This window comes from Phialemonium atrogriseum (assembly GCF_030411735.1).
Source record: "Phialemonium atrogriseum strain 8032-3 unplaced genomic scaffold QBC33scaffold_27, whole genome shotgun sequence".
NCBI lineage: Eukaryota > Fungi > Ascomycota > Sordariomycetes > Cephalothecales > Cephalothecaceae > Phialemonium > Phialemonium atrogriseum.
Window position 1 is genome coordinate 353337 of NW_026848164.1, and position 26492 is coordinate 379828.

The 26492-nt window shown below is 62.3% G+C and overlaps 2 protein-coding genes across 2 annotated transcripts; one reads left to right on the plus strand and one right to left on the minus strand.

The window, feature by feature from the left end:
• The first annotated feature begins 98 nt into the window (after positions 1–98).
• Positions 99–1871, plus strand: QBC33DRAFT_613434 (Alpha/Beta hydrolase protein). Its single transcript, XM_060432539.1, has 7 exons — positions 99–301; positions 386–550; positions 587–651; positions 736–782; positions 925–1347; positions 1397–1492; positions 1527–1871. The coding sequence occupies exons 1-7, from the start codon at positions 207–209 to the stop codon at positions 1731–1733; spliced, it is 1098 nt and encodes a 365-aa protein (XP_060280233.1). The 5' UTR covers positions 99–206; the 3' UTR covers positions 1734–1871.
• On the minus strand, positions 1828–24778 carry QBC33DRAFT_613436 (uncharacterized protein). Its single transcript, XM_060432540.1, has 14 exons — positions 24202–24778; positions 17785–24144; positions 17666–17751; positions 17551–17626; positions 17377–17517; positions 17239–17334; positions 17107–17202; positions 16993–17076; positions 16801–16956; positions 16531–16758; positions 12871–16494; positions 8021–12805; positions 2421–7942; positions 1828–2381 (listed from the first exon to the last, which is right to left on the minus strand). The coding sequence occupies exons 1-14, from the start codon at positions 24715–24717 to the stop codon at positions 2027–2029; spliced, it is 22125 nt and encodes a 7374-aa protein (XP_060280234.1). The 5' UTR covers positions 24718–24778; the 3' UTR covers positions 1828–2026.
• Positions 24779–26492: the final 1714 nt, after the last annotated feature.

The window sequence follows — 26492 nt, forward strand, 5'->3', positions numbered from 1 at the left end:
ACGTGATCCTCCTGGACAACTTGGCGTCTGGCACGCACGGACCCTGTGCGTGGGGGGCATGGGGGCCCCGAGATCCGAAACTCCACGAGGAAGGAACAGGTCGAACCGCTGGCTGAAACAAACCTGAAAAACACATTTGGCTCAAACGCTGCATCGGGAATGGTAGAGGGATAGCGTGAGAGCTTTTGCTTCGAAGTTGCTAAGTGATGCGTCTAACTTTAGTAGGCAGGTGCACCATCACGCAGCGCGTCCCAGCTCCGTGTCACCAGCGCAATGACGCGCCGATATTGACGATCCCTTGGTGAGTATCGACTATTGTATCTATTTTGTACCCGACTGTCTCGCCGGTGGTTCTCATCTCATCCCTCACTCGCACCTTCGCCAGCCAGGACATCTCGCAGACCGCCAAGACGGCGGAACAAGCTGCACACGCACTCTGGCATTTCGCTCAGACTTGGTTCTTTGAGTTCCCGCACTATAAGCCTGGCGATAACCGCATCAGCCCCGGGGCCGAGAGTTATGGTAGCCCCTACGAGCCTGGCTTCCAACGGTTTTTCTAGAAGCAAAACGAGAAGATTACTAATAGTAGCCTGGAGGACCTGGGAGCACGCTATCTTCATATCCGCGCACTGGGCATTGTCAATGGCTTTCGTGGACATCCTTATACAAGGAGAAGAGCTCATTTGGTTCCCGAATAACAACGTGAGCCACCTCATAAGATATTATTGTGTGCAGGGAACTGTGTGCTAACGCCATATCTCCACAAGACCTACGGTATCCAGGTCTTCAGTGCGTCTCAGCATGAATTAACGCACAACTGGACACGCCCCGGGGGGCTTCAGAGACCAGCACCTGGCCTTTCAGGACGCGCTGAAGGGCCATGGTCATGTCCAACTGAACTAGGAGAAAAAGAACCTGATTAAGATATTCGGCAAAGTTAACGACGAGTGCATCGAATCCGTCATAAACGCATACAGTCAACAAGGCCACGCCCTCTACGACATCAGCCGCCCCACCAACGACCCCTTCCCGTCGCCACACATGTACGGCTACCTAACCGAAGGCCCTGTCCTCGCCGCCCTCGGCGTCCCCGTCAACTACAGCGAGGTCTCTAGCGCCGTGGCCGCCAACTCCCTCACCAGCCACGACATGCTCCTGGGCGGCTTCCTCGATTCCCTAGCCTACGTGCTCGACGCCGGCGTCAAGGTGCACCTCGTTTATGGCGACCGCGACTACGTTTGCGGCTCGATCGGCGGCGAGCGCGTCAGCCTGGCGATCCCGCACGCCCGGCGGTCGGCGTTCGTGGAGGCGGGGTACGCGCCCCTCGTCACCGCCGTCGACGGAGTCGTCGGTATGACCCGCCAGAGTGGGAATCTCAGCCTCGCGCGTCTAACAGGCTGGCCATGAGGTCCCGTCGTATCAGCCCGTTGCTGCTTATGAGAGTTTTAGGCGCGCCACGTTTGATCTTGATATTGCTACTGGGTTGGTCCCCGTCACGCAATGACCTGGTGACCGTGAGCCCGAAGGATGTCTGGCATATCAAGAATGTGCCGTCCGAGAGGCCGGCTGCGAGGTGCTATGTTCTGAACCCGTTGACTTATCTGCCTGAGGTCTGGGAGATGGTTGAAGCAGGTACCGCTGTGGTCAGGGACTGGTTCGTTGTTGGTGGAGAGACTGGTGGAGAGCATGGAGAGCCAAGCGATACTACTGGGGAGCTGAGTGAGGGGCTGTAGGGGTGAACAGACGTATCTTAAATGAATTCCGAATACCGAGCCGCCGCCCCAATCTTCCATCTCGAGAGAAAGCACATGAAGCAGACGGGTTTTATGAGAGTGTGTACTCGTTATTAATTACTGCTCGTCTATATAAACGCCACGCTAAAACCAACGCTCATCGCTATCCCGCGACAAAGGAAAGTGAAGGAAATTCGTCACCACAGTAAAGCCAAAGTCAAGCAAAACACAAGAAAAACAAAAGAAAAGTCTCTTCCTCCAGACAGCCCTTCACCCAAGTGGGTATCATCCAATCACCACTCAATCGTACTCCTCTTCCTCAATCCCATCCCCGGCCTCGTCCCCGCCTCCCCCCCGCCCACCGTGTTCTGCCTCGTCGTCGACGCCCCCCACGACAGCGGCGGCGAGCTGAGGCTCACCGTCGAAGCGCTCTTCTCCAGCCACGACGTCGCCGACGGCAGGTCCCAGTACGAGCCCCTGCGCGACGGCGCCACCCTCTTATGCCCGGGTCCCGGCTTGCTGCCGCCGCGCTGCTGCGCAAAGGCCCCGATCCGTGGCGACCCGATGCGCGGCGAGCTCAGCGCCGAGCTGCCGCGGCTGTTGGCGTTGCTGCTCACGGGCGCGGCCTTGGAGTCCAGCACCCAGAAGCTGCGGCCCGGCGGGCCAGATCCTGAGGTCGGTGGAGACGACGCGGCGGTGGAGGTGGAAGCGGACGCGGTCGACGAAGGGCTGCTCTCCCGCCGTCGTCGCGACGAGCGGGCCGCGTCCTTCTCGGCGAGGACGCGCGCCGTCAGCATCATCTGCGCCTGCTTGGTCGGGTGCTCCATGACGTCCTCCATGTCGAGGTGGATGCCGTGCTCGGCGTACTCCTCGAGGAAGCGCACCGGCGCGATCTCGTCGCCCCAGAGCTCGTAGTACGGCGCGTCCCACGGGATGGCCGCCGCGTCGGGCAGGACGCTGGCCCACACCTCGTCGACGATGGACGCCTTGATGGGGATCAGCGGCGCGTGGTCGCGCGCCAGGAGCTCCCACAGGTGTCGGTCGCCGCCGGAGCCGACGTCGGCGAAGACGGTCAGCACGGCGCATAGGCGGTCCAGGAGCATCTCGGCGATGTCGGGGGAGACGACGGCGCTGCAGGAGCCGATCTCGACGTTGAACGAGTCGGCGTGCGGGGTGGTCTGGACCCAGAGGTCGGACGAGTCGTAGGCAGGGCCGAGCACGCCCATCTCGCACTTGAGGTCGTCGCCCATTGCGAACTCCTGGGCGCCGTCGCGGCCGAGGTTCTGGTGCTGCACCACGGAGCTGAAGCGCGTCCAGGTCGGCCAGTTGGTGCAGTTCCTGATCAGGCGGCGGAAGCCGAGGCTCTCGTGCGGCATGGCGGCCAGCTGCTGTTCCTGGACGAGCTCGAGGAGGTCGTACACGCTGTCCATCTCGTTGAGGCGCACGCGCACGGGGATCATGTTGATGCAGGGGCCCGAGATGTCCTCGACGCCGGACACGGGCATGTTGCGCCCGAAGACGAGGTTGCCGAACACGACGTCGCGCTGCCCGGACATCTTGGCCAGCACCAGCGCCCACGCGGCCTTGACCAGCGTCGCCTGCGACATGCCCGCCACGTTGACGGGGATCGGCGGGATGGTGCGCGTGCGCACCGTGTCGACGTTGTATTTGTACGCCGGGCCCGAGTGCTGCACGACCTCGGTCATGGACGAGCCCTCGAGCAGCTCACTCCAGAAACCGACCGCCTTTTCCTCCCTGACCGTGGCCCCCTGGATGAAGCTGCCGAAGGACGGGCGCTGCATCGGCTCGTGGCCGCCGTAGCACTTTTCTAGGTCCTGGTACAGCAGCGGGAGGCTCATGCCGTCGTACTGGGCGTGCGACACGCGCATGACCAGCACGTAGTGGCCCTCGGTGTGGCGGAGCAGCTTGAAGCGCACGATGGACTGCGACAGGTACGTCGACCGCTGGGTGTCCTGCTCGACGAGCCAGCGGATGAAGGCGTCGTCGGCAAGGTGCTCCCTTCCGTAGCGCTGGAACTCGATCTGGTACGACCGCAGCACCACCTGCATGACCTGGCTGCCGATGGTGGTGAAGAGGGTGCGCAGGATCGGGTTCGACGCCACCATCTTCCGGCACGCCTGCTCGAGCCGGAACGTGTCGAGGTCGCCGTGCAGCCGGAAGAGGAAGTAGTTGGTGTTGCCGCGGGACCGCATTAGCCCGTGGCTGACGGCCCACGCCTGGTAGTCGGTGGCCGGATACACGTCCTCGACGTCGCCGGGGAACACCGAGAGCTGCCTGCACACGGCGTCGACGACTTCCTCGCGTTCGAGGCCCAGGTGGTCGAGCACGACGAACGGCTCGTAGTCGGGAAGTGCCGCCAACGCGAGTGCAGCTGGCTCGGCGACTAGTGCGTTGGCCTGCGATGCGAATGCGCATATGTCCTCAAGGGTCGGGTGGTGGAATATGTCGGCGACCGTGATCTTGATCTGCTTTTGCTCCGCGGCAGTGACGAGTCGCATGGCGCTGATGGAATCGCCGCCGAGTTGGAAGAAGTTGTCTTCGGGGGCTAGCTCCTCCGCATCCACCCCGAGGAGGCCAGCCCAGAGCGCTCGCATCTCCTGCTCCATGTTACCGGCGGCGGGGCATTGACGCGCTACCTCGGCCGGGGACGAAGCCTTGACCAGCTGTTGCGTCAAGATCTCCTCGGGATTTTCCACAATCCCTCTACCAAGCACCCCCAAGGCGTCGGCCTTGAACTCCCCGACGACAATCTCCTCCTCCACAATCTCCTCCCCAATTCCCATCTCAATCTCTCCCATCGTCTTCCTCTCCCCTTTGCACAGCTGCTCGAGCACAAGAGCAAACTGTTCGACCATCCCCCGCATCTTCACATCGCCTACCAGCCGGGCGTCATGGCATACAGACACGGTCAACACACCCCCACCCCGGACAACAAACTGCACCGACATAGGGTAATCCATCGCCGGCGAGCTCGGTCCCTCAACAGGCACGACCCCGATCCCATCCCCCGCTTCGGGCGCCGCACCAGCATCAGGCGTAGCAATAGTGACAAGGCAAGCAAAGTCACACGCCGCCGCCGCCCCAGCGCCCATGAGGCGGATATTCTGCAGACCAGCATGCTGGAAGGGGATCATATCCACCAGACCAGCCTGCACAGCCGACAGCACATCCCCAACGCCAGCACCGGGTCCACCAAGGCGGCACCTCACCGGCACGGTCGCAATCATGGGTCCCTCGGCCTCAGCGAGGGAATCGTTGCGCCCACCAAGGGTCTCCGCAAAGACCACGTCGTCGGTACCGTCTCGGCGGGCCAGGACAGCCGCCCACGCCACGCGGATCATCGTGGCCAGGGTATGCGACGCCCCCGACCTCGGCGCCGGGACGGCTAGGTCGCGCTCGAACGTCGAGTCCGCGCACGGCACGTACCCGGCCGGCACCGACGGGAAGGACGCGGCCCGGGCGCCGTCGAGGTAGCGCGTCCAGAAGTCCCGCGTCGCCTGCCCGCGCGTGCCGGACAGGTGCTTGATGAACTCCCTGAACGGGGCGGGCCGGACCTCGCGGCCGCCCCCCGTGTACGCCGCCTCGGCGCTGCGGAGGAGCATCTGCAGCGAGGCGGCGTCGTAGGCGGCGTGGTGCATCGTCAGGACCAGGTAGCGCGCCGCCCTGTCGGTGGTGGTGGTTGTCTCCTCGACGATGGCGAAGTCGGCGAGGGCGGTGCCGAGCGAGGGGAGGGGCTGTGTTGCTAGGTAGGCGGCGAGGGAGTCCGCGCGGTGCCAGGTCAGCGGCTTCTTGATGACGGCTTGGTAGAGCCCCGATCGCCGGTCTGCGAGCCCGCCGGCGTTGTCGAGCTGCACGATGTGCGTGCGCAGGATCGCGCTGGATGAGTAGACGGTGCGCCATGCTTCTTGGTAGCGGGCTAGGTCGAGCTCTGGGGATAGCCGGTAGCAGTGTCGCGCCACGTAGGAGCCGGGCTGCTTTACTGAGAGCACGAAGAGGCCCTCTTGCAGCGGCGTGCAGGGGTAGACATCCTCGATCTCGTCGGCTGCGACGCTGCATTGTCTGGATACTTCGGCCTTGAGTGCCGGTGTCCACTGGACCATGCTGAAGGGCGCGGTGGCCTGGGAGCCGGTGCTGTGTGTCTTGTTGTCTTTGCCGTTATCAGAAGTCCGAGTCGCCTTGCGCGCCATGTCTGCCAGCTTGGGCGTCTGCATGACGATCGAGACGCTCAGCGCAATGCCCCGCGCTCTCGCCTCCGTCACCAGCTTCATGGCCGTGTACGAATCGCCTCCGACCTGGAAGAAGCTGTCGTCGGCGAGGATCTGATTCGTGTCTCCCTTCACCACGTCCTTCCAGAGACCGGCGAGTTCGATCTCCATCTCAGTCTCCGGGGCGCGGCCGGCCCTCTTCCCGCGCCGTGTTGTCGTTGGTAGGGCGGCGGCGCCGAGGGCCCGGATCTTCTTGCGGTCGACCTTGCCGGAGGGCATGAGGGGCATCTGTTCCAGCGGGATGACGGTAGACGGGACCATGTAGGCGGGTATCTTCTTGGCCATCTCGGACTGGATCGCGGCGGTGTCGACGTCGATAATGTCGCCCTTGCCGGAGACGAAGACCACCAGCCGCGACTGCTGGCCCTCAGGCTGAACAATCTCAGCAACGACGGTTTCACTCTCCGGGACAACCTCCCGGAACGCCTGCTCGATGTCTCCAAACTCAAGTCTCTGGCCACGGATCTTGGCCTGCGTATCCTTCCTCCCAACATAATGGAACGACCCATCCACAGGGTCCTGTCGCACCAGATCCCCCGTCTTATACAACCTAACAGCTCTCCCGGGCCTCGCCCACTGCGGCGGAGTACTAATGAACGCCTCCCTAGTCTTAGCCTCCTCACCAAGGTATCCGCGGGCAAGGATGTCCCCCTCGATAAGCAGCTCACCCACGCTTCCGACGCGCGCGAGCCGGTCGTGGTTGCGCGGGTGCACAACCCAGTAGCAGCACGCGACGGCCCAGCCGATACACTTTGGGCTCGACGCCGCGCCCAGGCGCCGGTTGGCCGCGCTGCCGACGCAGCACTCGCTGGGCCCGAAGGCGTTGACGAGGCGCACCCGGTCCGCCCACCGCGCGATGTGCGCGGCCGTCATGGGCTCGCCGCACAGCGCGAGGCAGGTCAGCGTGGGGACGTCGTCAGGGGTTAGGAGGGAGGCTACCGTCGGCGTTATGACGGCGAAGCTGACGCGCGACCGGTTGATGAAGGGGATTAGCTGGTTGGATCGCTCGGTTTCGCTTGGCACGCATACTGTCGCGCCTACCATGAGTGAGCCGAGGATCTCGAGAATGCTGGCGTCGAAGCTGTATGACGCGAACTGCAGCACGCGTGTGCCGGGGAGCTGGCCGATTGCCTCGTGGTAGCCCTGTGTCGCGGTACAGAAGGACCGGTGCTCGGTTACCGAGCCCTTGGGTGTGCCTGTCGAGCCGCTGGTGAAGACCACGTAGGCGGCGTCGGTGGCGCTGGGCTTTTGCTTCTGTCTGGCCATCATCGCCCGCGTCGGGGTCCCGGGCATGCTCGATCGGCGGTTGAAGTTTGCTTTCGAGACGGCCACGGTCCGGATACCGAGGCTCTTGGAGCACAGGTCCGTCTGAGTCGGGGATGCGAGGATCAGCCTCGCCTTGACGGTCCCGACGATGGACTTGAGGCGCTCGACTGGGTGGGATGGGTCCATGAGCACGACGGTGCCTCCGGCTTTGAGGACGGCTACCATCGCAACAGCAACCCAGATGGACTTCTCGAAGCAGAGCGGGACGATCTCTTCGCGGGCCACGTCGGCAAGGTGGCTCCGGGCAAGTCTTGTCGAGAGAAGGTCGAGCTGCTGGTAGCTGAGGGTCTCGTCGGTAGACCAGAGCGCCTCCCTGGTTGGGTGGTCGGCGACCTGCTGGGCGATCATCTCCTCGATGCGCTTCTCCGAGGGTTGCGGCAGTGTCGCGTTCCAGGACCATAGCTGCTCGACGTCCTTGTCCGAGGCCATGTGTAGGTTGACCGGTGTGATATCCGGGCGCTGGATTATCTGCGACAGCACAGAGGAGAAGCAACGTGCCATCTCGTTGGCGCGGGTGTCGGAAATCTTGTCGCACCAGTAGCTCAAGTGGATATGCATCGCCTCACCGTCGTCGATGGCATGGACAACCATATCGAACTGTGGTACACACTTAGTTAGTCCCAAAATCTCGCACACACACATACACACAGGAATAGATCATGGTCAAAAACATACCTCAGTAGGATCCTCCCCTCCCAGAGCATGGAACGAGACGCCCGAGTCCTTCGAACCCGCGCCCATCTTCTGGAGCGTCATCCCAGTATTAAACAGCGGCCCAGACCCAATCTCATGCATAACCTCAGCCAGCGAAGCCGTCTGGTGCGCCAAGTTATCGATAAACCCACCATGGACCGCCTCCGCGATCCTCGACACAGGCTCGTCATGCGGCAACGCCACCCTCGACGCGAGGATATTGACAAACGGCCCAGCAATGTCACTAATCTCGTCGACAGGCAAATCCCGCCCCGACGTGACGACGCCGAAGCAGCAGTCGTCGCGGTCCGGGTTGACGTGCTCGCGCAGCGTCAGCGCCCAGGTGACCTGTAGCAGCGTGAACGGCGACACGCCCAGCCGGCGCGCGACGCCCTGCATCCCTCCGTAGACGCCGCGGTCTTGCGGCACGCCCGCCCGGCCCATGGTCCTGGCCGAGGAGTTTGCGTCGGCGTCGGCGGGGAGGAGGCAGGGGTCGACGCCCTCGAGCGTCCGCTTCCAGTGGTTGACGTCGGCGGCGTGGTCGCGGGATTTGAGGTACGTGATGTAGTTCTTGTACAGTAGTGGCTCGGTGTCCACGAGCTTGGCTTCGCAGGCAAGCCCGAGGTCGCGCATTATGATCCCCATGGAGCTTCCGTCGATGATGGCGTGGCTGATCAGGAAGCTGCAGAAGATCCTCCCCGTGGCCGCCTGGTGGAAGATGCGGAGCTGGTGCTGCGGCTTGCGGAAGGCTTGCAGCTCGGGCGGGACGGAGTCGATCTTCAGTTGGGAGAGTAGCTCTTTGTCGTTGCTATGGATGGCACCCAGCTCGACCTCGGAGACGTCAGGCTCGCAGTCGCGGAGTACTAGCTGGTCGTAGAGGCCGTCGGTTGAGTTCTGCTCGATGAAGACAGTCCGCAGGATGGGGTGGCGCTGCACGACGGCCTTCCAGGCCTGGCGCAGTCCAGCAGGTGTAACGGGTTTGTTTGTTCCAGACCGTACCTCGTAGACTGACCTGAACCAGTACATCTCCGGGTCCTTGCTCTGGGTGAGGAGCATACCCTGCTGCATCGGAGAGCACGGGTAGATGTCCGAGACGTTGGCCTCGACAATACCCAAGTCTTTGAACGTCGAATCGCGCAGCGCCTGCAGGTCGTAGTCCTGCGGGAGGTGGTCAAAGTCGGTGATGGTGTGCTCCGACTCGCGGGAATCGAGTGTTCGGGAGATATGCTCGAGACTCTCCTGGCAGCTCTTGATCCACCGGTGGACGTCATCTTGGTGCTGAATCTTGCTGTTGAAGCTGAAGGTGAAGACGAGCCGGTCGTTCTCATTCTCGGCAGCGATGTCGACGAGCGAGAACTTCTTGTGCTCCTCGCTGACCTCGCAGGGGTCGACGCCGATGTTCCGCCAGTGGACTTGGTTGAGGAGCGCGTCCGAGCGGTCGAGCTGCTGGAACGATCCGAAGTAGTTGAACGATACCTCAATATTGAATGGCTCCCGCTCAAGATCAAGCGAGGTGAAGTGGGAAAAGCCCTTGCTGGGGATCTTCCGTCGGACGTCCTTGACTTGCTTGACGTACTGGAGGACGTCTTCGCTGCAGTCTCGCCCGCTGATCCACACCGGAGCGATGGTGGTGAACCAGCCGACTGTCCTCGAGAGGTCAAGCGAATCCTCCCACGGCTCTCTTCCGTGGCCCTCATTGTAGATCGGGGGAATCTCGCGGCCCGGAAATGCTGCTGCGAATGAGTGCATCACGGCAGAGATGAACAGGTCCAGGGCCTCGGTCCCGAACGCGTCGTTGCAGGGGCCAAGAAGAGCCCGCGATGCATCGGAAGACAGGGTGAACTGATGGTGCTCGAAATCTGCGGCGTAATTTGGCTTGCCGGCCATGCCCCAGAAGTTGTAGTCAGACTTCGGAACCTCGAAGGGAAGGTGGGTTTTGGCAGGGGCTTCGAGAAGTGCCTTGCGGTGGTTGTTGAGGAGACCGCACCACTTCTCGAAGGACAGGCTCCGGTAGCTCGAGATGGAACCCTGCGTGAGATAGTCTTCCAGATCCTTGAGGATGATTCGCCACGACACCAGGTCCACGACCAGGTGGTGCGCCGTCAGGAAGATGTACTGCTCGTCGCCGGCGTTGAACATGTCGCCCGCAAATACGGGTCCGTCGGCGATATCCACCAGCTGCTGGGTTGCTTCCATCTTCTCTGCTGCTTCGGCGGGGAAAGGTGTCGACTTGGCGATATTCCATGACCGGAACGTGTACGAGTCCTCGATAGCGGGCTCGATCCACTGCTTGAACGACCGGCCAAGCCTCTGGAAACGCGCCCTCAGCATTGCGTGCCGCCGGACGATGACATTCAGTGCCTTGCGGACGTCCCCTTCGGAAACCCTAGCTCGGTCGGTGGAGACTTTGAGGAGGAAGCTCTGGTTGAAGTGGTTCTCTCCCGGAGAGAGCTTCGCGAACATGCGCTGGATAGGCGACAAGCCAAACAGGACGATCCTCTCCTCGCCCTCCTCGTCGTCATCGAAGTCCTGGACACCAGCACCCTTACCCACACCACCGGTTGCAGATCCCGAGTTCAGAGACGGGTTGGCCAGCTCGATGCTTGAAGCCAACATGTTGACAGAGGTCGCCTTGAGGAGGTTCTCGATCAGCAGCGGTATTCCCTGAGCGCGGGACTGCGCGACGACCTCCATGGCACTGATGGAGTCGCCACCCATCCGGATGAACGAGCCTGCCGCGGGGTTGATGCGTGTCTCGGGGATGTTGAGCACAGCGCTCCACACCTGACGCAGCGTCTCGGCGACGGGCGTCATGGCCGCCTCCTCCGCGGCGGAACTACGACCACCTGCACCACCATCCGCCGAAACCAGGTCGACGGAGAGCTGGTGCATCTCCTCATCCATGTTGGCGACGCAGCCTGCGATGAAGCGGCGATCAGCCTTGCCCGACGGCAGCAGCGGCAGGTTGTCGGTGACGACCCAGCATGTCGGAACCATGTAGGGTGGCAGCGTGCCGGCGACGGACTGGCAGATCTTGCCCAGCCTAGTCGACACCGACTCGCCGGCAAGAGCCCGCAGTCCTCCCTCGGAGCCAGCCGCCGTCGACGGGGTGATTGTGCCAGCAACACGCGAGGCCGAGTCACCGCCGGACGCAAACGTCAAGACGGCAACGATCTTCTGCCCGCAGAGCCCCTGCTTCGGCAGCAGGACAACACACTGCTGCACATCAGGCTGCGCAACAAGCTGCTGCTCGATCTCGCCCAGCTCAAGCCTCTGTCCCCTTAGCTTGACCTGGTCGTCGCGGCGGCCGAGGTACTCAATATTCCCGTCCTCGGCGTACCGCACGAGATCTCCCGTCCGGTACGCCACCCGGTCACCGCCCATCCACCTCGGCCTGACGAACACGGCAGCAGTCTTGGCCTCGTCGTCGAGATATCCCTTGGCCAGGATAGGGCCCTCGACCAGCAGCTCGCCAACAGCGCCAATGGGGACGAGACGGTTGCTGTCGCGCGCGTCGCCGATCCACGAGACGCTTCCGACGGCGGTGCCGATCATATTCTTCCCGGGCGGCAGGCCGCCGTAATCGGTGCAGTCGTAACCCACGCAATAGACACAGCACTCGGTCGGGCCATACGCAACAGCGACGCGGCGATGCGGCGCCATCCAGCGATCGACGAGCTGGGCCCCGACGGCCTCCCCGCCGATGAGCAGGGTGGTCAGGTCGGGGATCGCGGCCGGGTCGAGCAGGGCCAGGAACGATGGCGTGAAGAAGTTGATGTTGACGCGCTCGGCCGCCATGAAGGCCGCCAGGCGCTCCGGGTCCATCTTCTGCGCGTCCGAGGGCACGCACACGCACCCGCCGCAGATGAGCGTCGTGAAGATCTCGGCGATGCACGCGTCGAAGGCGTATGATGCGAACTGCACAGACCGGCTGTCGGCGCTGTAGCCGAAGGCGCGGCCGTGCATTGTTGCGCTGCTGCATAGGGCGCGGTGCTGGATTAGGACGCCTTTGGGTGTCCCTGTGCTGCCGCTGGTGAAGAGGCAGTAGGCGAGGTCGGAAGGGTTTCGGGCCTGCCGGAGGGAAGTGGCCTTGACGCTGCTTGCCATGGTGGTCTTTGCGCTTGCGCTCTTGATGGTTGCCATTATTCCCGGGCCGACCACGAGCTGCGGGACATCGGAGCCGAGGCTTCGGCACATGAGAGCGTTCTTCTCGGAGCAGATGATCAGCGGTGCGCGCACTCTCTGCACGATCTGCGCGAGCCTGTCGATGGGGTGTTGCGGGTCCAGCGGCACGAACGCGGCGCCGGCTTTCATGATGCCGAGCATGACAACGATGGCCCAGGCGCTCTTCTCGAAGCAGAAGGGGACCATGGTGTTGGGGGTGAGGGCGTATGTCGACACGAGGTGGTCCGCCAGTGTTGTCGTGAGATCGTCCAGTTCGGAATGCGTCATCGAGAGGTCCCAGCCGGATACGGCTGGCTTGGCTGCTCTCGATGCGAGATTCTTACTGATAAGGTCGTCGCAGAGTGCAGAAACTGCTCCCACCTCGGTGGTGCTGTTCCACTCGACGACTTGTTGGTGGTCTTCGGGTGTCATGAGATCAACGCTGTTGACCCGCTTGGTGAGCGAGTCCAGAACACCGTCGATGGCGCGAGTGAACGCGGAGCCGAGGCGTTTCGCCTGAGCGCCGGACAGCAGGGCAGTGTTGTAAGTCAGGCTGACGTCGACAGAGTCGGCCGAGTCTCCGATGTTGAGCACGATATCGAACTGGACAGAAAGCGATGATTAGCAGGTGATTCGCGTCCAAGTTGCGTTTCATCTAATAAACATACCTCACTCGGATCCTCGACATGAACAGGCTGGAAGTCAACCTTGGACACATCCGTCCCCGGCGGCAGATGCCTCTGGACGGACATGACAGTATTAAACAGTCCCGTCCCTCCCAGCTGCAGACCCCGCAAAATCTCCGCCAGCGAGCAGACCTGGTGGGACAAGCAGTTGGCGTAGTCGGCATGCGCGCCGCGGAGGACGGTCTCAACCAGCTCGTCCTCTTCCAGGGAGATCTTGCACACGAGCATGTTGATGAAAGGCCCGACCGAGCCCTCAATCCCGTTGATGGGCAGGTCTCGCCCCGACGCAAGGTAGCCGAAGCACGGGGAGCTGTCGCCCGTGTAGGCTCGGAGGAGCAGCGCCCACGCGAGCTTGTACACGCTCGCCGCTGTTGTCTCGGCCTTGGTGCAGGACGAGTGCAGGCGCGCGGGAGAGTGGTAGGTGAAGTCGAGGTACTCTAGCTTCCGTGTAGCTGGGCTGCCCTCGGTAGGTTGTTCTGTGGTTCGTAGGCTGGGGAAATGGCATGGCTGCGAGCCGCCGAGGTACTCCTTCCAGAAGCTGCGGGATGCTTCGAGGTCCTGGCGCCTTAGATAAGTGACGTAGTTTGCGTAGCAGTCCGAGTTGACAGCAGCTGCGGCGGTGAGTGTGCCATCGTAGGCCTTGATCAGGTGGTCGAGAAGGATGTTGACCGATGTCCCGTCGATGAGGGCGTGACTGATGTCGAGTTGGACCAACAGCGTCCCCGAGGCTTGTTGGCAGACGACCAGGTGATGGGGTGCACCGCTCTGGATGTGATCCTCGGGTCGGCCAAGAGGGAACGATGTCTCATCCTCGCAGATGGTGACGCCCGGCCTGAGCTCCTTGAGGACAACCTGGTTGTAGACTGACGTCTTTTTGCCCTCGCCAGACGCGACACCCTGCACAAACACGGTGCGGAGCATCGGGTGCTGTGTGACCACCTGCTTCCACGACTCGACCATGCGTTCTAGCGAAGCCCGCTCAGACGATCGCGGGACAACCTCCCAGACATATCTGACGGAGTACAGCGAAGCATCCACGGCCTGGCTGACGAGCAGTGCCGTCTGCATGGGCGAGCAGGGGTAAATGTCCTGGATATTACCCGTCAACACACCGGCTTTCGGGAGAGTAGTTGTGAGCATCTCCGAAAGCTCGTCGTACGTCGCGGGGAGATGTGGGAGGTCGCTGAGTGTGAGCGTCGGTTCCTCTTGCTGGCTCGTGGTTTCGATGAGCAAGCTGAGGGTCTTGGAGCAGGCTTCAATCCATCTCTGCACAAGGTCCTGGTGCTGTATCTTGTTGTTGAATGCAAAGTTGATCGAGAGGAGGCCGTTCTCGACGCCGGCGGAGACGTCGAAGAGCGAGAATTGGGGGACTTCGGGAGACTGGTCGGACGGCTGGTTTACCGTCCCCCAGCTCATCCGGTTGAGCAGCGCCCCGTCTCGCTCGAGCTGCTGGTACAGCCCGAAGTAATTGAAGGTGACCTCCACCGCCGACGAGGCCTCCCGAGCGAATGACGAGAAGAACGGTAACCCCTTCTCCGGGACTCGGCGACGGAAGTCCTTTACCTCCCGTAGCGAACGTAGGGCGTCATCTCCGTGGTCGGAGAGGAGGATAGGGCACATGGACGTGAACCAGCCCACTGTTGAGGAGAGGTCGATGTCGGGCCTCCACGGTTCACGGCCGTGGCCCTCGTTGAAGACGGAGATCGGGCCGCGGACGTCTCGGAAGACTTGGTTGAATGAGTGGGCAACGGCGGTGAGGAGAATGTCGAGGGGCTCCGTGTTGAAGGCCTCGTTGGACTGTCCTAGCAGGAGCTGCGTTGCCTGCTCATCCAGCCGAAAGCTCTTCTCGACGACGTGTGCCGCCAGGTTGTCGTCGGCAGACACACCCCAGAACTCGAAATTAGATGCGGGGATATCATTGAGTATGTTCTCCTCAGTGGCCAACGACTTGGTGTGCTCGTCTAGCAGCTTGCACCAGGTGCGGAACGACAGCGGCTTCCGGTCCGTGGCCAACTTCCCGTCGCGAAGGATCTCCTCGAGCTCCTGGAGGATGATGCGCCAGGAGACGAGATCAACGAGAAGATGATGGCAAGTGACAAACAGGGCCGAAGTCCCGTCGGTCATCTTGTACATGTCTGCCGCCACGAGGGGCCCATGGACGATGTCCAGACCCGCCTGGGCGTTGAGCGCGTACGACGCGGCCTTCTTCATCGTGACCGACTGGAACAGGCGGCACTGCAGCGCCGCGCCGGCGTCTGCGGAAATGTACTGCTGCCACTGCCCATCGTCGGTGGTCTGGAATCGAGCCCGGAGCATCGAGTGGCGCTGGACAATAAGCAGGAGGGCGGCTTCGAGGTCCTTGAAGCTGACCTCCTCGGTGAAGCGTAGGAGATGGCTCTGGTTGAAGTAGTTCTCGCCCTCGGGGGCCAGCTTCATGAACCACGCCTGGATCGGCGACAGCGCGAAGGGGGTCTCGGTGTCGTCCTCGGCCTCCTCAATCAGGGTGTCGAGCCCCGCCTGCGGCGTCGTCATCGAAGCCCTTGCGCGATCGCAGAACTCGGCCAACGTCCTCGCCTTCAGGAGGTCCTGGACGGTGACATGGATCCCCTCATTGCGGCAGCGAGCGATGATCTGCATAGCCGAGATAGAATCGCCACCGACGCGCAGGAACGACGTGTTAGGGCCGATGATGTCCACCCCGACATTAAGCACCGCGCTCCACAGGCCACGGACCCGCACCTCAAGCTCATCGCTCGGCGCAGCCACAGCCTCAGCGGCCTGCTGCCCAGCCGACAGGCCCGCGATGTGCTCATAGGTCTGCCGGTCCATCAGGCGCGTCCACTCAGCGACCATCTTGCGGTTGACCTTCTGCGACGCCGGCATGAGCGGGACAGAGTCGAGCACGATCCAGACCGACGGCACCATGTAGGCAGGCACCTTCTGCACGAGCCGCTCCTGCACGTCGACGGTCGATGCCCACGCCTCGGGTTGCGCCATGCTGATATCGGCCGACGAGGCGGGCGGGCGCGGCGCAGAGCCGTCGCGCACCTCGGCGTCGCTGAGCACGGAGAGGACGCCGACGAGGTGGTCGGCGCACGGCCCGGCGCGCGGGTACAGCACCAGGGCCTGGCGGACGCGCGCGTCCTTGCGGAGGTGGTACTCGATGTCGGCGAGCTCGACGCGCTGGCCGCGGATCTTGACCTGGTCGTCGCGGCGCCCGAGGCAGCTGATGGACCCGTCCGAGTTGACGCGCCCCAGGTCGCCCGTGTAGTAGATGCGGTCGCTGCGCCCGCCCGCCCAGCCCCGAGGCATGGGCCGGAATGAGGCCGCCGTCTTGGCCGCGTCGCCGAGGTAGCCGCGCGCCAGGATCGCGCCCTCCACGGCGATCTCGCCGACGGCGCCCACGGGAGCTAGAGCGGAGGGCCGCCCAAGGTCGGCGATCCACATGACGCCGCCGATGGAGCGGCCGATGCTGCCGTCTACCTGCGGGCCGGCGCCGACGCTGTTCTTGGCGCAGTAGATGCAGCTCTCGGCCGGGCCGTAGGTCACGATGAGCTCGAGCCCCGGGCGGCCCGACCAGCGCTCTATGTTGTCCTTGCCGGGGGCCTCGCCGCCCAGCACGACGGTGCGGAGGCCCGGGACGGTGGCCGGGTCCAGCAGGCGCGCGAACGAGGGCGCGAAGAAGGCCCAGTTGACGCGCTGCTCGTTGATGAACTCGGAGATGCGGTTCATCCGCGTGAAGTCGTCGGGGATGCACAGGCAGCCGCCGAAGACGAGCGTCGTCAGTAGCTCTGATACGCTGACGTCGAAGGTGTGCGAGGCGAATTGAAGAACCCGCGATTCGGTCGAGTAGTTGAAGGCTGCGCCGTGCTCGGTCATGCTGGAGCAGAGCGTTGCGTGGTCCCAGACAACTCCCTTGGGCGTTCCCGTGCTGCCGCTCGTGAAGATGGCGTAGCACGCGGAGCTCGGCGACGGCTCGGACCCGGCACCGATGTGTCCGTCAGTGGCAGGAAGCTGGTCCAGCGCCTCCGCCGAGACCTCGACAAAGTGCTCGATACCAGCACAGCCCTCCAGGAGACGGGCGTGCGTCGAGGAAGTAAGGACTATGCGCGCCTGGAGAGTTCCAAGGATCACCTGCAACCGGTCCAGGGGCTGCGCCGGGTCCAGGGGTACACACGCACCCCCAGCCTTGAGGATACCCAGCAGCGCCACGGGGACCCATTTCGACTTCTCGAAACAGAACGGCGCAAAGCACTCGGGGCCCAGGCCGAGGGCCCGGAGGCGGTGCGACAGCCTCGTCGACAGGCTGTCGAGCTGCGCGTAGGTGAAGTCGCCGTCCGACGCGGAGACGGCCGTGGCGTCCGGGGTGGCCGCCGCCTGGCGCGCGAACATGTCGTGGACGCGGGCCTCGACGCGGCGCGGGAGGTCGCGGGTGATGTCTGCGATCTCGGCCCTGTCGCCGGGGCTGATCGTGTCGAGGTCGCCCACCAGCTTGTCGCCCCGCCGGTCGTCGCAGAGCTGGCGGAGGATGTGCTCGAAGGTCGCGAGCATGCGCCGCATCTGCCGCTCGTCCATGAGAGAGGAGTCGTACGAGGCGGTCAGGCCCAGCGAGGACCCCGCCGGTTGGCACTCGAGGGTCAGCGCGTTGGTGAGGAAGTCTACGTCGGATCGCTCCTCGCTCCAGGAGAAGCTCGTCTCTGCCGTCGAGGGCTCGGCCTCGGCGTGCACGACTAGAAGACTCTGGAAGTCGCAGGCTGCCGGTGCTCCCGTGGCTGACTTCCGGATGTTCTGCAGTCCGTACTGCTCGAACTCCAGCATCGCAACGGATTGTTGCTGGAGCTTGGCGAGGAGGTCCCGGACGGGCTGCTTCGGGTCTAGGACCACCCGGACGGGAACGGTGGCAAGGGTCGGCCCGATCAGTGTCAACACGCCATCGATGGGGACGCTCCTTCCCGTGACGGCGGATCCGAAAACAACGTCGGCGTGCGACCCGGAGTAAGCCGAGATCAAGATGGCCCAGGCCGCCCGGATGATGGTCGAAGTTGTCGTCGTGGACTTCGCGTCGCGGAAGAAGGCCATCTTCTGCTCCACCATTGAGTCGGCAAGCGGCTCGTAGGAAGATGGCAGGCTGGGAGGGAAGTGCGCGGCATCTGCGCCGTCGAGTTGGCTGCGCCAGAATTCCTTCGCCTGCTCCTTGTCGACCCTCGAGACCCAGTCGGCGAAGGTCCGGAAGCTGATTGCCGAGTCCTGATGTGGGGGCTCCAGAGGAATTCCGGGCTTGCTGAGTTTCATGTATGTCTTCGTGATTGCGTCGGCGACCAGTGGCATGGACCAGCCGTCGTAGATGGAGTGGTGTGCGGTCCAGACGAAACGCTTGGGGTTGTTGAGTATCGTCTGCCGGCTGAGGGGTGTCCCGAATCCCATCGGGGTTTTGCGAGCGTCCTGCATATATGTAGCGAGATCGTCGGAAGAAGTTGTCTCCCACTGGAGCGGACTCGGTTGGAGGACGACTTGCAAGCCCGCCGGTACAACCCTGGTTCGCAGGATGGCGTTCTCGCTGGTGACAGCCTCCCACGCGCGGCGGAATACCGAAACGTCAACCCATGCCGGGAGCTCCATAACGTGGTGGGCGATGTAGGCGGTTGGGTTCTTCTCCGTCAGCATCAGCATCCCCTCTTGGAGCGCCGTGCAGGGGTAAACATCCTCGATCTGATGCTCGGATATGCCACACTGAAGGGCAATGTCAGTGATATCCGACGGCTTCATCTGATCAACCGAGATGGCCGACACTGGGGTTGCGGCCTGGGCAGGCTCTGGCGTCCCGGATGAAGCACAAAGGAGGGAAATAGTGCCGTGTTCGAAGATTGACGAGACGGTGATACGCAACCCCTGAGTCCTTGCATGAGCCACAAGCTTGATAGCGCTTATCGAGTCTCCACCGAGGCTAACGAAGTTGTCGTCGACGCCAATGTCGGACTCGTGCAGGCGGAGGACGGTAGCCCACATCTTCTGCATCGCCACCTCGGCCTCGGTTGTAGGGTGTCGTTTCTCCGTGGTCTGATCAAGCTTGAAAGAGCCGATCTGCTCGTCCGTAAGCCTCGCCGCGGCGAGACGCAGCGTCTTCCGGTCGATCTTGCCCGACACCAGCTTGGGGAGCCGGTTGAGGGGGATGAATAGCGCCGGGATCATATGCGGCGGCAGCACGAGCGAGACGCACGACCGGATCTCGAGGGCCAGCGCCTTGAGGTCGATGGTACTAAAGATTCCTGCAGATTCGTCGTTAGTAGCATCAGTAAGTCGCGCGGGGAGGTACAGGAACGCAACAAGGGAGGAGTCTCGGCCATCATCGGACCCAGCGAGGATGTCCACCGCCAACTCGACGGGCTCATCGACGGCCGCCTGTAGCGCGCCCTCGACGGCCGTGATCTCGATCCTCTGGCCGCGCAGCTTGATCTGCGTGTCCCTCCTTCCCTTGAAGTCAATCGACCCATCCGCATTGAGCCGGCCGAGGTCACCGGTGCGGTACATCCGCACCGTCCTCCCGTCGCGGCTGCAGACCTCGGGGAAGGCATCTGCAGTTAGTTTCGGGTTGCCTAGATACCCTCGAGACACATTGGGGCCCTCAAACACAATCTCCCCGATGCACCCAGCGGGCGCCAGTTTCTGGGGGTTACCTTGCTCGCAGATCCACACGCGCGCGCCGTTCCCGCGCCCGATGTTGGTGATGGGCAGGTCCGGCGACACCCGCACCGCCGTGCCGAGGTTGGTGACCTCGGCGGGGCCGTAGACGTTGACGAGCGGGACGCCGGCCCAGATGTCCTTGCAGGCCTGCGTCAGCTGCTCGCCGCCGACGGACAGCCACTCCATCGTCGGGCACTCGGCCGGGGAGATGAGCGCCGCCACGGTCGGGGTCAGCCAGGCGCGGTTGGCGGAAAGCGAGTTGATGGCGCTCGCGAGGTCGTTCATCCGGTCGTGGTCGGAGGGCACGCATAGGCATGCCCCGTGGAAGACGGCGATGGCGAGGTCGCCGATGCTGACGTCAAAGACGTGCGCTGCAAACTGAAGTATCCGGGAGCTTTTGTCGATGTTCATGGCGTCGCCGTGCTGCTTTGCCATGATGCACACGGCTCCGTGGGCCAGGGGGATGCCCTTGGGCTCGCCGGTGGATCCCGACGTGAAGACGACAAAGGCTGTGTCGTCAGGCTGAACGGCATGGCTCTGCCGAGCGGAAGCTGTGTTTGAGCGGATGAAGTCGCTGATGGATTGGCCGTCGATCGCCAATGATCCCTGTCCCAAAGATTGGAGTCTGGGACAGAAGTCTCTCGAGCACAGCACCAGTTTAGGGTTGACTTGGGACAGCACCTTTGAGATGCTCGAGTCCGGATGCGACGGCTCGAGGGCGACGCTGACGGCTCCCATCTTGAGGGTAGCCATCATAGCGACAGTTGTCCAAACAGACTTAGAGAAACAGTAAGGAATGTAGTCCCCTTTTCCAAGGCCAAAGGAGACGAGGTGGCTTGCCAACGCCGTCGAAGCGACGTCGAGCTCCTGGTACGTCATCGAGCCGTCCCAGGCGTGAATGGCCGGCGCGTTAGGACGGACGGCGGCGTGTCTCTCCAAGGCCTGCAGGAGGGTGGTCTGGTCATACTTCAGACTCTGTCGGCTGTTACTCTCAACCTGCAGTTCGTTGTCCATTCGGCTGGCGTAGTCGATCTCGCTAAGCTTTCCCTGCGCGGCATCCCGAATCCTGCAGATCTGATCCAGAATGTGGGAGAACTGGGCCTGCAAGTGCTCGATCTCCCGCTTTCCAAAGACGCGAGAGTCGAATGTCGTGGTGACCGTCACGCCATCTTCCTCCAGCGTGAAGTCCATGTTCAGCGCGTAGCTGTGGAAGTTTCGCAGGTCCAGGGAGACATCCTCAAGGCCGATCCTTCGCCGGAGGAGTCCGACGTGGTTCCGCTCGTTTTCAGAGGGGGCCGACCTGAGAGAAGCCTTCCTGGGCTGGATGACGATGATATGCTGGAACTGGCACGCCTCGTGGGCTGCGGGGCTCAGGCGGGAGATATTCTGTACACCGAGGTGGCCCGAGTTGGTGATCTCGACGACCTGGCTCTGGATCTCGTGTAGGAGGGCGGAAACGGAGCCACTTGCATTCCACCTGACCCGGACAGGCACAGTTGAGATGGTCGGGCCCGCAACAGCCTCGACGTTGTCCATGGTCGAGGTCCGTCCAGACAGCGTTTCGCCAAAGATGACGTCCTGTGAGTCCAGATAGCGACCGACGAGCAGAGCCCAGGCGGCACGGATCCGAGTGGGCATGGTGAACTCCGACTTGCCATACGCAGCCGTGGAGATCCTCAAGCTCACCTCGGAATTGGGGATTGGGGTGTACGACGAGCTGAGACTCTGCGGGAAATGGCAAGAGGCCAAGCCAGTGTCGGAGGCAAGTGTGGAAAGCCAAAACATCTTCGGCTCCTCGGCGTCGAGTCCCGACAGGTACTTGATAAAGAGGTTGTACTGCTTCAGGTCGAGGAGGGATAGTCCAGCATAGTGGCGCTCGACGTCGTCGAAGAGGCGAGTGATCGACCAGCCATCGAACAGGGAGTGGTGGATGGTGAAGACGAAGGTGCGGTTGACCAGGCCAAACCGGACAAGGCTGTCGCCGAATCCCATGGGGATTGACTTGTCCAGTTCGCAGTAAGCAGCCGGGTCTGATCCGCCGTGCCACTCAATCTCGGAGTCGTAGACTACCTGGACGGCGCCATGCGGACTCTCGAGGATGCGGGTCCGGAGGATGTCGTGTCGCTTCACCATGGCGGCCCAGGTAGACTTGAACCTGTCGAGAACGACGTGGTCGGGGAGTTCCAAGACGTGTTGCGCGATGTAGGCCCCGCTGCGCATGCTAGACAGGGCGATGAGGGCCTCCTGGAGTGGCGTGCAAGGGTAGACATCGATCACTCTGCCTCCTTTCTGACCCTGAACTTCCACGCCAGACACGATCTCGTGTGCCAGGTCCGTGGGGAGCAAGCTGAAGGCGTCCGGAGCGGCATTGTCCGCGCAATCCGGCGCGTCTTCCGACGCGGTGGCGAGCTGTGCAGCGTCTCGGATTGTTGAGGTCTTGAAGATATCCGAGACGGTGACATTGACTCCCCGGGAGCGAGCCGCCGCGACGACCTTGATCGCCGAGATGGAATCGCCGCCCGAGGCAAAGAAGTTGTCGCCGATGCCGAGAGACGGCAGCTTCAGGACCTCTCTGCAGCAGGTGACGAGGGCTTCTTCCATCGCCGACGCAGGGGCTGCCGACTCCCCCGCGGCCGCCATGAAACTCGAGTTGTAAGACGCCAGCTTCTCCACCGACGCCCCGTTGGCGAAGCTCAGCAGGCTCCGCCGATCAACCTTCCCGGAGACGAGGTAGGGAAACCCGGTTACGGGAACGAAGAAAGATGGAACCGCAGCAGGTGGCAGAGTCTGTCTCAGCTTCTCAACCATGGAGCGGAGCGAATCCCCCAGAGCCTGGTCGGGCTGGTGGACTCGGATAGCGCCCTGCTGTTGCTTCTGCTGCTGGCCGTCGTCGCCATCCTTGCCGAACGAGAGGAAGGCCGCGAGGACCTTCTCCCCCTCGGGACAGATGACGTCGACGTGGATATCAACAGCCTCAGGCAGGCAAGCCACAATGTGCGACCGCACCTCCCCGAGCTCCATACGCTGGCCACGAACCTTAACCTGGAAATCAGCGCGGCCGATGAAGGTGATAGATCCGTCGACAGCCTGACGCCCAAGATCCCCCGTGCGGTAGAACCGGCGGCGGGGCTGAGCGGGCCGGAAGTGCGCCTTGCGGACCCACGCGGGGTTCTCAATGTACGCCCTCGCCGTCTTAGCGTCGTCGTTGAGGTAACCCTCAGCGAGGACGGGGCCCTCAACAATGATCTCCCCGACGGCGCCCACGGGCACAAGCCGGTCGCTATCGTGCCTATCGGCGACGAGCATGCGCGCCCCGACGGCGTGTCCGAGCCCCTCTGCCCAGGGCTTGCGGGCGCGCGTGCGCACCGAGAGCTCGTTGGCGGCGCAGTTGATGCACGTCTCTGCCGAGCCGTAGCCGATGACGAGGCGGTCGAGGGCGGGCGTCCACCTGTCAATGTTGTCCTGGCCGATGGCCTCGCCGCCGAGGACGAGGGTGCGCAGCGACGGCACGTCGGCGGGGCGCAGCAGGCGCGCGTACGACGCCACCAGCAGCGCGCAGTCGACGGCCATGCGCCGCATGAAGCGCGCCATGCTGGCCGGGTCCACGCGGTCCGCGTCCGACGGCACCACCACGCAGGCGCCGTGCGCCAGCGGCGTCACCAGCTCCGCAACCGACACGTCGAACACGTGCGACGCGAACTGAAGCACGCGGCTGTGCTCATCCATGTGGAACGCCCGCCCGTGCTCCCGGATGCTGGTCGCGAGCGCGTCGTGCGCCCACTTGACGCCCTTGGGCGTCCCCGAGCTGCCGCTGGTGAAGATGACGTAGCAGAGGTCCGAGGGGTGGACCGGCGGGAGGGAGTCGGGGCGGGCCGCGGTGGGATCAGGACCGCCCTCTTGATCGACGGAAATGACGTGCCTGACGGTGGTGTCGTCCGAGAAGCTCTCAGTGAGGACTTGGAAGAGAGTCGTGTTGGTCAGGACGATGCTCGCGTTTGTCTGGGCCAGGATTTCGTTCCGGCGGGCGGGCGGGTGGCTCGGCTCGAGCGGGACACAGGCACCTCCCGCGGCGAGGATGGCGAGGATGGCGACGGGTGTCCACTTGGACTTTGTCAGGCAGAACGGCACGTAGAGTTGGCCGCCGTCTGCCTGGGGATGGTTCTGGGCGGCCCCAGCAATGGCTCCCGCGAGCTGCATCGCGTGTGTTGCCAGCTCGGCGTACGTGAAGTCACCGTCCCACGCCGCCACCGCCACTCGCTGGGAGTGTCTGGGATCGGCGCATCGTGCCAGGATCATCTCATGCACGCAGGCGTCGAGCTTCGGCGGCAGGGGCACGCTGAAGTCAACGATGCGCCGGTAGTCGTTCCGGCTGACAGTGTCGATGTCCTTGATCAGCAACTCGTCGACCTCGAACCTGCTGGCAAATTGCATTTTCTTGGTCACGGTGCTGAGGACGTGGCAGAAGTTGTCGACGACGCTCTTTGCGCGGTCTTCGGAGAGCGCATCCTTGCGGAAGGTGAGGTTCGCTTGGATCGTGGCTCCCTCGGCAATGTTGACGACAAGTGTCGCCATCGACTGAAAAATGTCAGCTTTCAGATCCCCGAGTCAGGTACAGGTTCGGGGTTTCCTTACAGGGAAGTGCATATCGGGAGAGGTAGGCTTCCCAGAGTGGATGTAGACGGCCGTAGCGATGTCGCCGTAGCCAGTCCCCTCGGCGAAGGCGGCAAGGGATTCGAACGTCAGGGAATGGCTCAACACTAGCTTCTTCTCCTCCTCGGCGGCCCGCATGGCGCTCAGGAGTCGCTCGTCACCGGACACCGTCATGGCGAACAGCCAAGCTGCCTGTTCGCGGTCGAGGCAGGCGCCGAAGTTGACCGGCCCGTCCTCCCCGGCATACGCTCGAAGCAGCACGGCCCATGCGGCGAGGATGATGGTATCCGGGGAGAGGCGGTGCATGACAGCTGCCACCTGGAGATCCCCAGAGTTGACAGCCATGACCGCGGCGGTCCGACCGTAAGCATCGGCGGCCTGGGAACCAGCAGCTTGGTCGGAGAAAATGGGAGTGGCAGGACCACTCTCGACAGCTTGGATGCGTTGTGCCCAGAAAGACTTCCTGGTGATATCGGTGGACAGGCTGGATTTATGCATTGTTGATGGCCTGGTTTCGGAATTGTCGTTGTCGTTGTCGTTGTCGTTGCTGTTGACGTAGAGGAACGCGAGGGCCTGGGAGCTGAGCTCGAGTGTTGGGACTTGGAAAAAATTGGTTTGCTGGATATCTTCGCGTGGAACGACAACGGGGTTCCTGCACACAGTGAAGATTGATTGGGCCCTCTAGGTGCTGGAAGGAAGGTGCTGGAAGGGATTGATGTTGGTGGATGTTGGTTGGATGCTGGTCACTCGAGGGTAATCAAGAAGGATGCATGAAGCACTTGTTTGTTTGTTGGCTTCGTGGAATAGGTGAGCGATGTTGGTGAGCGATGTCGGGGATGGAAGCTCTTGGAGGACGGTGAGGTTAGGTTGTCGTGCGATCACAACTGAGATTCAACCTCGAAACGAGAAGAGTGCCTGGCTGGACTGGCGATGAGAGACTGGATACCTCGAATATCGTTGATGGGGATCATAACAGACCAGTAGCCATTTAAGTTATTGAAAGGCAGATTATTGTGTTCATCACTCGTCAATCTTCTCCACATTGCCTCATGACATGCAGATGGTGAGATATATCTCGCATGGGTAGTCTAGCGGAGTAAAGGAGGTTAGTCCATAATTGGAGGATCAACCTCAAGGGCGAACGACAAGCTCAGCATGTGTAACCTGCTTGATGTGACTGTAGCACTCCCCCCCATATGGACTCCGCCACGAGGGGTTCTCCCGTGCCATTATCCTGTGTCACTTCGCTATTAGGGATAGTGCAAGAGTCAACTAGGCAATTGATGGCCGAGGAGGGCTAGATCAAGGTCGGTAGTGTTGTTGAGCTAAGATCGGGCGAAGCCGGTCGGAGAGGCGGAGAGACAAGATGATGGAGTAAGAATATTATTTTTATCCATGATGCTTACTTTGCGGAGGAGGTGCCATTCCGTCTGGCCCTTGGTGGTTAACGGGGGCTGATGAGCTGATCCAGAAGAGCTCACCGAACATGTGGCGTGATGGTAAGTTAGTTCCCATAAGTTCCTGCTGGGTGCCAAGATTAGAACGGAGTTTCCAACTTTTTTTCTGCAAGATCGTGTATCCCGTTGGTTGATTGGTCCCACCGGTCTCGCTCGCGTACAGCTGAGGCTCTCCAGGGGTTAGCCGAGGGGAGTAGTCTAACTCTAAGAATATGTGCGGCTCAGTCTCCGCAAATAGTTCGTTCCTGAATGCTTGCACAAGCATGGAGGGCATGCATACAACCTAAGTATCGCGAGGAATGCTCGCTTTCGGCAAGTCGGGTAGGTCTGACAGCCAGAGGGGCTCATTGTGGCTGTCGTGCGGCTCCAAATACTCCAAATAATTACCAGTCAGTGTGCCGCGTCGGAGAGTCTGGATCAAGGGCTTATTCCTTGGCTTGCCAGGGGCTTTCCACTTTTGGCCACCCCCATCGACGCTAGAGTGGCAAGCCCTTTCCCAATCCAGAGCACCCCACTGCGGGTCCTCCCGACGGAAACGGCGAGCAAGGTCCGGACCCCACCGCCTAAATTGGAGGTGCTCGGGCTTGAGTGACTTTAGTAGCACAAACCTGCTAGCAATTTTGATAGGTGCTGGGTGCGAGTGGACATAGCCCCTAAGTTCTCTACAAGGTACAGTATTGAGATTTTTCTGCCGGCATTTAGAAAGCGGTGGCGCCTATTCTTTTGGTAGCGGCGGCAGAGGGGAGAGGGGTTGGTTGTGGGATCGATTTGCGAATGTCTCAGTTCCACCATCCTCCTCCTCCTCCTCTCTAGGCC

What these genes read in the sequence shown, in the direction of transcription:
- QBC33DRAFT_613434 (XM_060432539.1), top strand. Translation starts at nt 207, where the DNA reads ATGCGTCTAACTTTAGTAGGCAGGTGCACCATCACGCAGCGCGTCCCA. An exon ending in TACGAGCCTGGCTTCCAACG is followed by an intron (nt 551 to 586) that starts GTTTTTCTAGAA and finishes GATTACTAATAG; the next exon opens with TAGCCTGGAGGACCTGGGAG. An exon ending in ACAAGACCTACGGTATCCAG is followed by an intron (nt 783 to 924) that starts GTCTTCAGTGCG and finishes AACCTGATTAAG; the next exon opens with ATATTCGGCAAAGTTAACGA.
- QBC33DRAFT_613436 (XM_060432540.1), bottom strand. Translation starts at nt 24,717, where the DNA reads ATGCATAAATCCAGCCTGTCCACCGATATCACCAGGAAGTCTTTCTGG. An exon ending in CCACCCCGGACGCCACGGCC is followed by an intron (nt 17,203 to 17,238) that starts GTCTCCGCGTCG and finishes ACCTACGCGCAG; the next exon opens with CTCGACAGCCTGTCGACGAG. An exon ending in GAGGGGAGGATCCTACTGAG is followed by an intron (nt 7,943 to 8,020) that starts GTATGTTTTTGA and finishes TGTGTACCACAG; the next exon opens with TTCGATATGGTTGTCCATGC.